Here is a 13,627-nt window from a genome sequence, read left to right on the forward strand (position 1 = left end):
GGTTATACCAGGTCGGGTTGCAGCCCTAGGCCACAGGCCGTTGGCAATCAATTACTATATATAATTTTAGAAAAATACTATTTAAAGTTGTGAATAATAGTAAGATAGTTTATGAATAGTAGTGAGATAATTTGGATTGCTTAGAGAATGAGATGATATGAGAATTTTGTGAATTGTAATAACTTGGTTTGTAAATAGTACTGAGATAGTTTGACTTAAGTATTTATTGGATTTTAAGAAATGAGAGAGAAAAAGTTGAATAAAAAGTATTGTAAAGTTAAGATATTGTTATAATATTATTTTTGTTTTGGAATTTAAAAAATTTGAATTGTTTTTTTTTTATTTGGAAGTTTGAGAAAGTTGTAATGATTAGTTTTAAAGTATTTGTGTTTGAATGATGTTTGGAAAGTAAATGAGATGAGATGAGATGAGATAGAATGAGATGAAAATTATTTCCAAACATCCATTTAGCCCTTCAATGTTACTGCTCGGTTATTTTAATTGTTAAAGAAGTGACTATTAATGAAGTTGTAATTTTTTTTAATGACCAAAGTTATTAAAAAAATGTTTTAAAAAAATCAAAGAAAAAATCCTCAAATACACTAGGGGCATGCCGAGCGGTACATGCTGTGTGGCCCCTAGCATTGTCCATAGTTTTAAAAGAATTTTTTTGTAAGTTGTTTTTATTTTAAAATTGTATTACTAAAAAAATATTTGTTTACGCATATTTTTATACAAAGATTTTATTTTAAAAAAAGAATATAGTAATTTTATTTCGTCTTTCTTAGGAGAAAAATTAAAATGAGGTACATTGCAATTTTTTAATAATTTTTGAGGATCATTGTCAAAATTCATGGTTTGAGGGGTGATTGTAAATTGTTGATAGTTTGAGGGCCGGGGTTGTGTATTTTCCCCAGAAATCTTTTATTCCATAGCCCATAGAATGTGGCCACGGAAATGCCCCCAGCCAAAATATTTTTGCTTCTAGTTGACTATATTTTCTGTTAGGTTAAACAAGGCTTGTTTAAAAATAAATTCCATTTATAAATTATTTTTGTAACGCCTAAAATCCGATTGGCCTGGAGAATTACTACCTGTCATTTAAGAATATGTTTTCCAATACAACTAAAATAAAACTCCAAAACTTTATTAGCAAAACTCAATCTCATATACTCTAAATAACTACATTGAAAACTCTACAAAGTCATTACTGTAACAAAATAAACTAAGGAGTCCAAAATCTCTTGGTAGTCATAACAAACCAAACCAATACTTTCATAAGTCTTACTAAACCCAAGTCCAAGATATAATTAGATCTAAAAGACATTAAAACTAAAAGACATCAGAATTCATTCTTCTAACATCCTCTCCCAGCTTAATCATGCACACCAATCTAGTTCAGGTCCACAGTTGGACTCTCCACATCATCTGAAAAATATTATGAAGATAGGAGGTGAGTTATCAACAACTCAGTAAGCAAAGGACATATGCTAGTGTGCAAACATGAGCATTTACAAAATATAGCATGCAGAATAAAATATTTTCCAAAGTTATCAAGCAGAGCAGAACATATTTTCAAAAGTAACAGAGCGATGATTTTAAGGCACGTAAAATCTATAATACTTTGGCATAACATAAACTGAGTATCATCATCAGATCAAAACAGAGCATCAAACAGAGCAGAGACCATGTTTCACCCCCGTGGTAGGGTTGTGCTAACCCCAGTGACCAAACCAGACAGAGACAGAGGTGAAATCTTTCCTTTATTCTTCTCGGAGCCCCGAGTGTGCACACAGGAAAGACCACAATAAAACCACTTTGTTTCCAAAGTGGGTGCACTCAGAGACAGAGAAGTTGGTACCAACCCAAATATAGTAGAGCATAACAGAGCAGAGCAGAGACAGAGTCAGATACAAATACTAGTACACCATGCCAAAGATTTTCAGATGTTATATCAAAATAATACAGAGTACCAAAACAGAATCAGACAATTTACACACACTGACAACAAAAGCCATAATATCTTTCTAAATAAATGCACAATTTTTCATATTCTCAATATCGCTCATTTTTTCAGATTTCAGATTTCAGAAAAACACATGATAGAATTTTAGCTCATATCTACACAATGCATGTCAAAACATATTTTTCCTTTTTCACACAGATTTCATGAATAATGCAGATAAGTGACCGAGGTTGATCTTTGTTTTCATAAGTTCCCATCATATCACAAAATATACAAGTTTTCATAAAATCAACCTCAGTCTTATTAACTTGTATAAAACCGAGCATAGGAACTCTCTTACCTGGACAACTTAGCTTTTCAGAATTTTTCTTAAAAATGTCAAGTTGAATATAAATCGTCACCTATAAAATTAATAACATAATTTTCGTAAGTTTTCAATCAATCATGGATTTCGATATTTAAGTCTAAGCTTCTAAAATAACTTATTTTAATATCTCAACACTTAAAACTCTCATAATCCCAAAATATATCATCACTTCCTAAAAATCACCAATATCCACCATGACCAACGTCAAACTCAAAACACCAATATTTAAATCCGAAACAGCCAACAAATTTCATAGCATAAACCAATCTCACACAAACAACTCCATCATCAAATCCAACCGACCCCCTTACTCCTCAGACTCAGTCCGACACAACCAACAAATTTACAGTAAATATGAATTAGCGCAGAAATACATTTAAATCTCAAAAGTTCTTTGGAAAAAATGCTTACAATGCTATAATATAATTTTTTAAAGATCACGGAGGTGCTAGAAGCGGTAACGCAGTAACAAAACAGTGTCAAATGCATTGTGCCCATGGGTCTCAAAAACTCACTTTTGAACGGGTGTAAACGAAGACCCGAGATTGATAGGGTAGGGCTTAGGGATGTCGGTGAAGCTAGTGGTGGTGGTGGTTGGCCGTGGGTGGCGGCATAGAGGGCGGTCAAAGGCTAAAATACCCAAAATGGAAATATTGATGGTGGGGCTTCACCAGAGACAGATTGGAGGTGGGGTTGGGTCCATTGGGTTGCTAGGAGATCGAGGATGATGTGGTGAGAAGATGGTGGCCGGAGGTGGTGCGGCGACGGTGTAACGGCGCAAGGAGTGCCGCGGCTTGGTGTGGTGCGTGGGGGCTATCGGCGGCGAATTAGGGGCTGAAATTACAGGGGGCTGATAGCCGGTCGAAAGGGAGGTGAGAGGGAGGGGCGGTGTCGGTCATCGCCGGCGCATGGCGGCGGGCTGGGGGACGACGCACGGACTGAGAGAAGAGAGAGGGAGAGATGTGCGGCGCGCGGGAGAGGAGAGGAGAAAAAGAAAAGAAAAAGAAGGAAAAGAAAAAAAAAAGAAGAAAAAGAAAAGAGGAAAGATAAAATATAGGGAAAGAAATATGGTCCAATCCTCATATCTTGGGTCACAAAAATGATCAAACAGAAACGATTTTAAAACAGCAAGTAAAATAAAATAATTCAAACGTAATGATTAAAATGAAAATTAATAATTAAACCCAACAATAAGTTAATTTAATATGAAAAACAATTTAAATGTATTACAATAATCAATTATAAGAAAGCACTTCAGAATAATTTTCATAAAATTAAAATCATAAAAATAAACCCACTAAAAATCTAACTAATTTTAAAATAAGAGAATAAATTTTTAAATTAATAACAAATAATCTTTTAATTAAAAATACGTTAAAATACGGATTGTTATAATTTTATTATTATTCACAAAATTCTTATATCTTCTCACCCTCCAAACGAGTACTTAAAAAAGACTACATACTACATACGAGTCCTTCAGTCGGCTGCCGAAATTACATGGAAAATTCGCAACTCTCTGTTTAGAGTTTCTCTAAAGGAATGTTGGGGCAACTCCATAGATCCATAAAGCATATGCCTCCATTTATGACCAGAAGCTTACCGGATGAAGACGCAACCCGGTTGCCTATCTTGACCGTGTATTACACCCTCTCTCTCTCTCTCTCTCTCTCTCATATAATTGCACCAATCAAGCCAGAATGGTGAAATCATTCTCCACCTTTTGGATAAAATCCCAACTCATTCCGGTCAAGCTAAGAATTCAAGGCGTTGCACCAACACACTGTTTTGACGTCACAGTACTTTCTCATCCCGATAAGGATGTTTAATCACGTGGTCTACATCTTAGTTCGATCTTCGCTATAAATTCAAGCACCCTCGAGCCGTAGTATGCAACTCAGAAATTAAGCAACACAATGGAAAGGCTTTGTGTATGGTTGGTGCTCTCTCTCTGCCTGTTCGCTGCTGCCACCACTGCCCAACAGTGTGGGAGGCAAGCCGGCGGCAAAACATGTTCCAACAACCTTTGCTGTAGCCAGTATGGTTACTGTGGCACTACTGATGACTATTGCTCCCCTTCTAAAGGCTGTCAGAGCAATTGTCAATCAAGCAGCAGCGGTGGGGAGAGCGCCTCGAATGTGAGAGCAACGTACCATTTCTACAACCCAGAGCAGAATGGTTGGAACTTGAATGCTGTAAGTGCATATTGCTCGACATGGGATGCCAACAAGCCGTTGGCATGGCGCAGCAAATATGGTTGGACGGCCTTTTGTGGACCGGTCGGGCCTCGTGGGCAAGCAGCTTGTGGCAAGTGCCTAAGGGTAAGTAAAATTTTTGTTTTTTTGAAGTGACTTTGAAGTATTTATTCAACAAAATCACCTTTTAAAGTAGTTTTTATTTATTTATTTATTTGCATCAGTATTAATTAGCATGCATCAGCTTCATTAAAGTAAACTAGGACGTACTTTTGTGGTACATTTTTGTGGATAATATATATATATTTTTGTGGCAGTCATTTAAAAGCAGCAGCTTAGTATAATTCCAAGTAGAATGAATATATTTACACAGTAAAACTGATGCTGCCGGACGAAACGCACCCAGAAACAAAATTCGGTTTATTAAAAGCATAAAGGTCACCACCGATTTCGGATTTGGATAGAAAATAAATATCGGCAAAGTGGATTTTTCTCCCATAAACTTCCACATGCTTTTTTGCAGCTTAAATTGTCAAACATTTCAATTTGCCCACTAATACTAATTAAATTACCAATATAATTAAACTTTCACTCTCGATCAATCTGACTGTAAAAATTATGTGAGATGAACAATTTCTTGTTTTATCGTAAAATTCAGATATTAGAGAGAGGGTACAGAATAAAAATATAGATGATAATTGGAGATATAAAGTAGAAACCTTTTATAGTTCAGACTTTTAAGCCGGCTTGTCTAGATGATGAGATAAAATGAAATAAAATTATTTTAAATGAATTAAATAAAATATTATTAGAATGTTATTTTTTAATATTATTATTGTTTTAGAATTTAAAAAAATTAAATTATTTATTATATTTTATATAAAAATTTAAAAATATTATAATAACGAGATGAGATATACTTGACTTTGTCCTTGCTTAGACTCTAGGCCGCAAATATTGAAAATTACCCCTAATAAACGGGGTTCCCTGAAAAAGATTGCATGGAAAGGTCTCCAAAATATAAATTCTCCTCAGAAATAGCACTTGAAGGCTAAAGAAATAATAGCTAGCTGATCCTGAAAGTTAGTGGTCTAATTAATATATGTATAGCTAAAACTTTAATTGCTTTGTAAGATAACACAGGATGAACAGAGTATGTATTGCGATCGTCAAACAATTAAAAGATAGCATTTAGACTTTTTGCTTTAGATCCCTATTATATTGAGCCATCTATAGAGGCCACACGCTGTTAGAGATGTTTTTAATTAATTAGATTGACCTAATTTCCAAAATGGTTTTCCCCACAAGTGGGCTGGGGGATACATGCATGGTTAAAAGTGATGGCATTTATTTTAATGCAGGTCACAAACAGCGGAACAGGAGCTCAGGCAACAGTGAGAATTGTGGATCAATGCAGCAATGGAGGTCTGGATTTGGATCATGCAGGAGTGTTTCAAAAACTAGACACTGATGGAAACGGATATGCCCGGGGCCACCTTATCGTGAGCTACCAGTTTGTGAACTGCGGTGATTAAAGCAGTTCTATTTTACATTCCCACGATTGTAAAAACATAGTCAGATTACTAGTTCTGACAATAAATAAATGAAGTTCGAATTCAATAACTATATATAAGAAGAAAAATGGTACATCATATAAGTGTATTACAACTTCGATTTGAGAGAAGGAAAACGAAGCTCATTTCAAGGGGGTCAAATAATAAACACACCATTTTTTGTTTTTATTTTTTAAATTCTGAATTAAACGGAGGACATTTTTATAAAATAGAGATAAAAATATCATTATTTTATAAAAATATCCTCAATTTAGAACATAATTATAAAAAAAAGGTTCTAAAAATGGTTCTCTCTGTCTTTTCTCAACATCGAGTTACACTAAGGTCTTAGGAAATGCGCTAAAGATGCCAATTCACGCAATCGCTAAAAATTAAAAATGTCCGGCGGTGCAAAAGGAATTGAAGAACCAAACGTCAAGCGGTGAATACCTGGAACCAAATACTGACTTTCAATTTTTTGGTATTAAACCCTTTCACCAGTCATTGTGATCTCTTGGAACCAAATACCGATCAAATCCGGATTTGGCAACGAAGATGATGGACGATGCATCAAGAAAAAACTAACATGAAGAAGATCACATCCTTTCAAAAATGCAAGTTCTGAAACGAACCATCAAAAGACGCAACCCAACAACATAATATAAATCCGAACAATTATGAAACTGTCACTTTCTCCATAGCATTAGGACGGATAAGCAAGAAGCAAAAAAGAGTTACTGATACCTTTTGAAAGCACTTTTCTTCATCGGCAAACAATATCATAAGAAAACCATCACCCACGGTAACTATTGAAGGAAAACAAGAAACACAAACCTTTATCATTACCATCTGAAATTAATTTTTTCCATCCATAAACGATATCATAAGAAAACCATCAACAATGGTAAGTGTTGAAGGAAAATCAAAATCTTTAACGATAAAGAAAATTCTTCCCTTTCAGCCAACGGCCAACGCAATTAGAAGAGAAAACCCAAATTTCGCAGCGGAGATGATCAGCAGAAATAAAATAGAGGAAAGCAGAACAAACAGATTTGGTTGAACCTGGGTAAAAGAAATCGAAGAACTCTCGATGGGGTTTTGATGGGAAGTAGAAGAATGGAGTACTAGGGTTTATAAGGCGCGACGATCTGCCATTTGAAGTGCATGGCGTCGCAACACGACCTCGGCATTCTGTGTCACCTGGCCTCCATGCATCGCGCCGAGCGACCCTCCACGGGTCCCTCTCTCGTACTCTCTCGCCCTCTAAAGAAAATATCGAATGAGGGATTTCACCTTGGCTCCATGACAGAAACTTCAATCCGAAGTTCTGTGAGTAATTACTAATTTCTTTCTTCTGCCTCATCTCAGATCTTAGATTCTCTCAGGGTTCGTTTGGATGCTGAAAGCATCTCAGCTCTATTCAAATTTAAACTTCGTCTGTCATCCAAACACATGTGAAGCCGAGTTTAAATTCGTAAACTCATTTTTAAACTGTTGTAGCCGTGACACATCTCCACTTTCAGCAGAGATTCTTGAATTCAACTTACTTTTTTTTTTCGATTCCGTTATAATAACTCCTCTAAACTGTCTCCCTCTCTCTTTCCCGTCCTTCTTCCCCAACATTTCCAAAACTCCCATTTCATTCAAAACCGAGCGGATTCCTCCATAGTGAACATCTTGATCGCGTGCTGTTGTGAAGCCTAGATGGAATTGCAAGAAGGCAGATCACGGAAGTAGCGGCAATCGAATCCCACCATCGTCCCCCATAGTCGAGGGGTTGGATGTTAGATGTGTGCAGCCCCTATTTGAACGGAAGAGGTTCCCACCGTCAAATCCACAGTCCTTTGCAGCCCTCGTGCTCCAACAGTGGCGAAGGACCTTTGGGCTTGTCCTTCCCGTCTGAGCTCACTGCAGCCCCCTAGCGAACATCCTTTCGGCGTGGTAATAAACATAATGCATCTGAGTACGACTTGATTCCTTCTTACAAACTGATCTCTGCTCTCAACTTTCTTTCCAATCAACTGATAGCTACTACTGTAAACCCGTGTGAGCAGCTCCTTTGTGTTATATTCCTATATAATGCCTGTACCGAGCTCAACTAAAACCACCACGATTTTACTACGGAAGCAAAGCACCTCCACGGTCAAGCTTCGCAACCGAAGGCGAGCCATCAAGAGATTAGTAATCACGGCTCCGAAGACGCGCTCTTACCGGGTAAGCAACTATCTGAACTTTATTTTAAGCATTTGGCGTATATGCATGTCATAAGAATTTACTCAAACGTCTGGGCTGCAATTTTAAATAACTATGATTGGATTCTAATTGGCACTACTGAATGAGAGAGAGATTAGAAACAAATGGCTCCATAAGTCCATATTCATTTTCAATCTGTAACAAACATTTGCAGAGAAAGATATTTCTCCTAGTTTAATACTTCATAATATGAGAAAATAAAAGTTAGAAAGTCTGACTTGGATTCAATTAGGAAAAAACGTTGCATTTCGTTGGGTCAAAGGAAAGAATAGAATGTGGAGCCGTGGAGCCGTGGAGCCATGCGAACCTTGGATAGAATAATTGGACCACCTTGAGACTCATACAACCTTTCAGCTTTCATCATTTTGACAATCTTCTCTGTGAATTTATGCATTTGAACCTTCATTAAAGCAGATAAAAAATCAGGTTCAGTAAAGAAAATATCACAACAATAGAAATAAATGAGATCCATGAAGGAATTTCAGATGTAGTATTCAAAAGTTTCTCACCTTTAAGGGCCCATTGTCTGTTCTGAAATTGATACCTGGAATGTACTTCAGCCAAACGGGGAATCCCCTGAAAAAATAATACAAACAATAAAAATTCTGCTTAATTTTCAGTATTTTAGAGTAAATCGTGATAATTTAGTATTACCCAAAGTTCAACTCAGCACAAACATAAGGACCGATCCTTAGATGAACATAAAGGCCGGCTTGCTTCACCAACTTGACAAACTTAACCAGATCATAGTTCCCCTCAAAGAAGTACTGCAACAAATAAGAACTGTCAGTAAAATAATTAAAACATACAAATGCACATAGAACTGAAAGCGCAGAAAAGAGCAGAATGCCACTACTATACAGTACTTGGCCGGGTGAAGGCTCATGCCCATTCCAGAAAACGTAAGTCTGTATCACATCCAACCCCCCTTCCTTTGCCTTCTGATACTGCTACTGACCTTCACACTAATGAAGGTGCGATCAACTGGTTTACAACTTAGCAAAAATGAAGGTGCTTTCTGGCCGCTTTTTCTTTGGGCTGCAATTTTCTTTGGTCGATGTAATGGGGTTGCTGCACTGTCATCATGAGCATTGCTGCACTGTCCCATTCGTCCTTTTTCTTTGTTAAGGTTTGCAGAACTGCTGCCATAGTTGGAAGGGATATGAAAACAATGACTAGCTTTTGAGTTGTTGTGAATTAATTACAAGATGGGAAAGCAAGCTAACTTTTGAGTTGTTGTGTGGAGTAGTAGCTCCATTTATAAACCCCGACATGTTACTGTCTGGTTTGTCAATGGGTGGATGCATGCTTTAGTTCTGTGGGCAGTACTATATATATATATATACCTGTTAATTCCCTTCATTCTAGTTTAATTATGTAAATAAACTGCAACATGCATGTTCATGAGCTGATGTCATTTTTTCATATTGCTAGTTCATAGTCATATCATGATGACTTCATTTTATAATCCTTTAGACAGGTTAGAAGGATGATATCTCATTCTTTTCCATCAAAGTATCTAAACTATTCTGTTTAATGAACAAAGCAAATTAAACACACAACACTTCATGATATAGATCAATGCATGATATCAAAATCAATACTCATATATATATATATATATATATATATATATATTCCCAAAAGTGATAAACATAACTCCTGATCAGTTCATTTCCAACTAAAATAATACAATCAAATAAAACTTGTTTAACTAATTAACAATTAATACCTGATAATAGAAAGGGTTTTTAAGTTTCAAGAGTTAATTGGTAAAAACATGATTTTCATTTCTAAGCATGTTGTATATATATAGATATATATATATATATGTATATGTATATATGCAGGTCGCCCAGTTGCGGATTGATCCAAATGTACACATGAATTCACAAACATTAATATCCTCACGTACATATATATATATATATATATATATATATATGTATATATGTTTATGTATATATGCAGGTCGCCCAGTTGCGGATTGATCCAAATGTATATATAAATGTACACATGTTATTTATTGGATGCAACTATTCACATCATTCATATTGCCATATTTTTAGCCACCTGTTCAGACATATATTAGCTTCTACAGTTTACTCAAAATCCCTTAAAAACCCATGACTGCAACGAATTTTTTTTTTTTGTGCGGATTTGATTCTAATTGCTATGTAGGACTTGCAGCCCTACTTTCTACGCTCATCCCGCAGCTCCTCGTACAAGGTATTAAAACATTTTCAATACAAATACTTTGATATTTATCTTACTCGTATATAGGCCTCGATTCCTTGTATGATATATTACATGCATTTGCCTTATAAAACAAAAATAACGTTGCATTGCATTTAATATAGTGAAATTTACTACTTTTGGATTTGATGCATGTACCATGTTTATGATGCATAACAATACGTAATAATATGGATTTAAGTGCATTGTCTATTGTTTGCATTGTCATTATTTTTTGTATTGTCATTATTCGCCATTAGCAGTGTACCATGGATGACGTAGAGGTTGTACGTGATCGTGAACTGTGGTCTGATGGGTTGGAGGAGATGTTTGTTGATATTTTGTACCAATAAACATTGGAGGGTAAATATTTTTGGTTGTCGCAACAGGGGTCTTGCATTATGCTTCAACGCAGGAACCCCCTTCTAGAGAGGAGGAGCAGCAATTGGAGGAGGAATTGAGGGCCCGAGGTCCCGTGTTGGGTAGTGGCATTGGATTAGACTCCACCATTGATTTGGATGACATTTCCATGACTCCATCGACACAAGGAGGGGTCTCACAGCGAATGCCTCCTCGTAGGTGACGTCGGGACGCAGCCGGACCATCATTCTCACCAGAGCTTAGTGCTGCCATACAGACACTTACCACCACTTCTAAACAACGGGCAGATTTGGATGCAAAGATGTTTGAACTTTGCAGCTCCAAGCGCAGTAAAGGCGAGGGTTTGAATACTGGGTCAGATGTAGGCTTTACCAGTGTAGCACAGTATATGAAGTTTTTGCAGAATATCACCCCTCCCCTACTGCCGGACGTTCATCTTCGTGCAGTAAAAGCATTTATGGATCCTAATGTCCTAACTGTCTTCCAGAACATGACCCCATCGATGAGAATAGATTGGGTTTGGTCACTAGGCTGACCATACCCACTCCGGCCTTGCTATGTTTTTCTAAACTATATGAGACTTTATTTTTATGTTTAACTTTATTAGATGGTGAATGATTTCTAACAATCTTATTTCGTGTTGGCTAATTTAAGTTCAAACTTGGTATTTGGTTTTAAAAAATTTTTCTTTGCTAAGTTTCTGCTCTATATGAATTCATTTATTCTTTGGATGACAAATTCATATGCAATATGTAATGTTTAATGTTTGTGTGAACATCGTTTTTTCAAAGGAAAACATGGATAATGATAGCGATGCGTGGAATGATGACGACAATACTGAGGAGAATGACACGAGTGAAGAGGGCTCTAGTAGTAACGCGTCAAGTACATTTGATTTTGATACATGGGCGGAATGGTACGCATGGTCTAGCCGTAACGATGGTACAGAAGAAGCGGTTCTTCTTTTGAGCATGTTGATGGAGGAGTAGCAATCCCATGCCCCACGTTGTATGCCCAGGCCACAACATAACATTGGCTTGCGTGGTTATCAGTACATCATCGCAGTACTAAATGGACATCCTGACACCTGTTATAAGATGTTCCGAATGGAGGTATATGCATTTCGGGCCTTATGTGATCGTTTACGTAGAGATGCAAGCTTGCGTGATTCGTCACGAGAGGTCACGGTTGAGGAAGCCTTAGGAATGTTTTGCTACACTGTCAGGCATGGTGTCGTTCAAAGGAATGCAGCTAACTTGTTTCAACATTCAGTTGAAACTAGAAATCGAAATGTGTACCACGTAATGCGTGCATTATGTCGTCTATCGCGCCGTGTGATTAAACCGAGCCAGACAACTGGGGTGATGCCTTTTGTTGAAGGAAATCCAAGATATTATCCATTATTCGAGGTAAATATTTGCCATTACATGATCTACTTTCTCGCTTAAAATTCTACATATGTCAAAAACTGTTTGCAATACGATATTTTGGAATTTATGAGAATTTAAAACGAAATTTGCAGAAATGTCATGGTGTAATGGATGGGGTCCTGATCGATGCAGCTGCACCGGCTTCCGTAGCAAATGCATATTTAAATCGGTATCACAGGATTACCCAGAATGTCTTGTGTGTCTGTTATTTCGATATGAAATTCACATTCGTATATGCCGGGTGGAAGGGTACAACCCATGATGCTCATGTTTTAATTGATGCGTTGAGGCGTCCGGGGAACCATTTGCCATGGCCTGAAGAGGGTAATTTTTACACATTATTTTATTTGTATGTTGAAAGTTTGTGAGAATTTGGATTCTTCAAACATTATAAATGATTAATTTTTTATTATAAATTTCAGGTTATTATTATCTAGTAGATTCGGCATTTCCCTATACTGAAGGATTTATGCCACCGTATCCGAGGGTAAGGTACCATAGATCTGAACGAAGAGGCTCTCGTACCTTCCAAGGATATAAAGATCTGTTTAATTATCGGCATTCACCCCTCCAGAATGTCATTGAACGAACATTTGGCGTGTTGAAGAAGCGTTTTCGAATTTTAAATTTAATGCCCCCATACCTTCCAACTCGGCAACGATATCTTATTATTGCATGTTGTACGATCCATAACTTTCATCTGCAGGGTTACACCTAATGATCGGGATTTTCTAGTATATAGCAATCTAGATGATTATCCAGGAATGGATGCGGATCAGAACACCAATGAAGATCCTCATGTACCTGATATGTCGACTGCATCAGCACAAGCAATGGCCGCAAGAAGAGATGCTATTGCATTACCTATGTGGGAGCATAGTTATGGTCAACAAGGCAACACCTAATTGCTAGTATGGTGTTGCAATCTTTTTTGTTATGTCAGTATGAAACAATAGATTGTCAATTCGAGACCCTTTATTTACATATATCGATGTTTAATATGTAAATAAATTATTGAATAAAATGTGTTATGCTCCTGGTAGTATTTTTCCCCACTAATTCAGTAAATTTTTTTTTTTTTTTTTTTTTTACATTTCAAGAAGGAATTTACATACAAAATGTAGTGGAAATTCTGTTTTTACATGCATTGACTCATTTAAATAATAAAGTGATATTCTTTATTATTTTTGTTATTTTTAAAAAATTAAAAATAACAAAATAACGAAGTCAAGAAATATTTTATACAA

General features: G+C 36.5%; 3 protein-coding genes across 10 annotated transcripts; 2 read left to right on the top strand and 1 right to left on the bottom strand.

Annotated features, from left to right (window-relative positions):
* The first annotated feature begins 4,045 nt into the window (after positions 1-4,045).
* On the top strand, positions 4,046-6,154 carry LOC108995226 (barwin-like). The gene is made up of 2 exons (XM_018970742.2): positions 4,046-4,654; positions 5,890-6,154. The coding sequence occupies exons 1-2, from the start codon at positions 4,250-4,252 to the stop codon at positions 6,061-6,063; spliced, it is 579 nt and encodes a 192-aa protein (XP_018826287.1). The 5' UTR covers positions 4,046-4,249; the 3' UTR covers positions 6,064-6,154.
* A 636-nt stretch (positions 6,155-6,790) lies between these two features.
* LOC108995227 (putative nuclease HARBI1) lies at positions 6,791-13,425 on the top strand. 8 transcript variants are annotated; one of them, XM_018970750.2, is made up of 6 exons: positions 6,791-8,044; positions 8,136-8,295; positions 10,516-10,563; positions 10,833-12,359; positions 12,473-12,704; positions 12,803-13,425. In XM_018970750.2, the coding sequence occupies exons 4-6, from the start codon at positions 11,961-11,963 to the stop codon at positions 13,096-13,098; spliced, it is 927 nt and encodes a 308-aa protein (XP_018826295.1). In that variant the 5' UTR covers positions 6,791-8,044; positions 8,136-8,295; positions 10,516-10,563; positions 10,833-11,960; the 3' UTR covers positions 13,099-13,425. The 8 variants fall into 8 exon arrangements, with proteins under 8 accessions (XP_018826295.1, XP_018826290.1, XP_035538809.1 ...); XM_018970745.2 differs by having other exon boundaries at positions 6,791-8,022; XM_035682916.1 differs by having other exon boundaries at positions 6,791-8,022; positions 10,959-12,359.
* On the bottom strand, positions 8,303-9,483 carry LOC108995209 (beta-galactosidase 1-like). The gene is made up of 4 exons (XM_035695841.1): positions 9,412-9,483; positions 8,989-9,281; positions 8,844-8,910; positions 8,303-8,734 (listed from the first exon to the last, which is right to left on the bottom strand). Exons 1-4 carry the CDS (start codon positions 9,481-9,483, stop codon positions 8,591-8,593), a joined length of 576 nt encoding a protein of 191 aa, XP_035551734.1. The 3' UTR covers positions 8,303-8,590.
* Positions 13,426-13,627: the final 202 nt, after the last annotated feature.

The sequence above is a fragment of the Juglans regia genome, chromosome 11 (assembly GCF_001411555.2).
Source record: "Juglans regia cultivar Chandler chromosome 11, Walnut 2.0, whole genome shotgun sequence".
NCBI classification, from domain to species: Eukaryota; Viridiplantae; Streptophyta; class Magnoliopsida; order Fagales; family Juglandaceae; genus Juglans; species Juglans regia.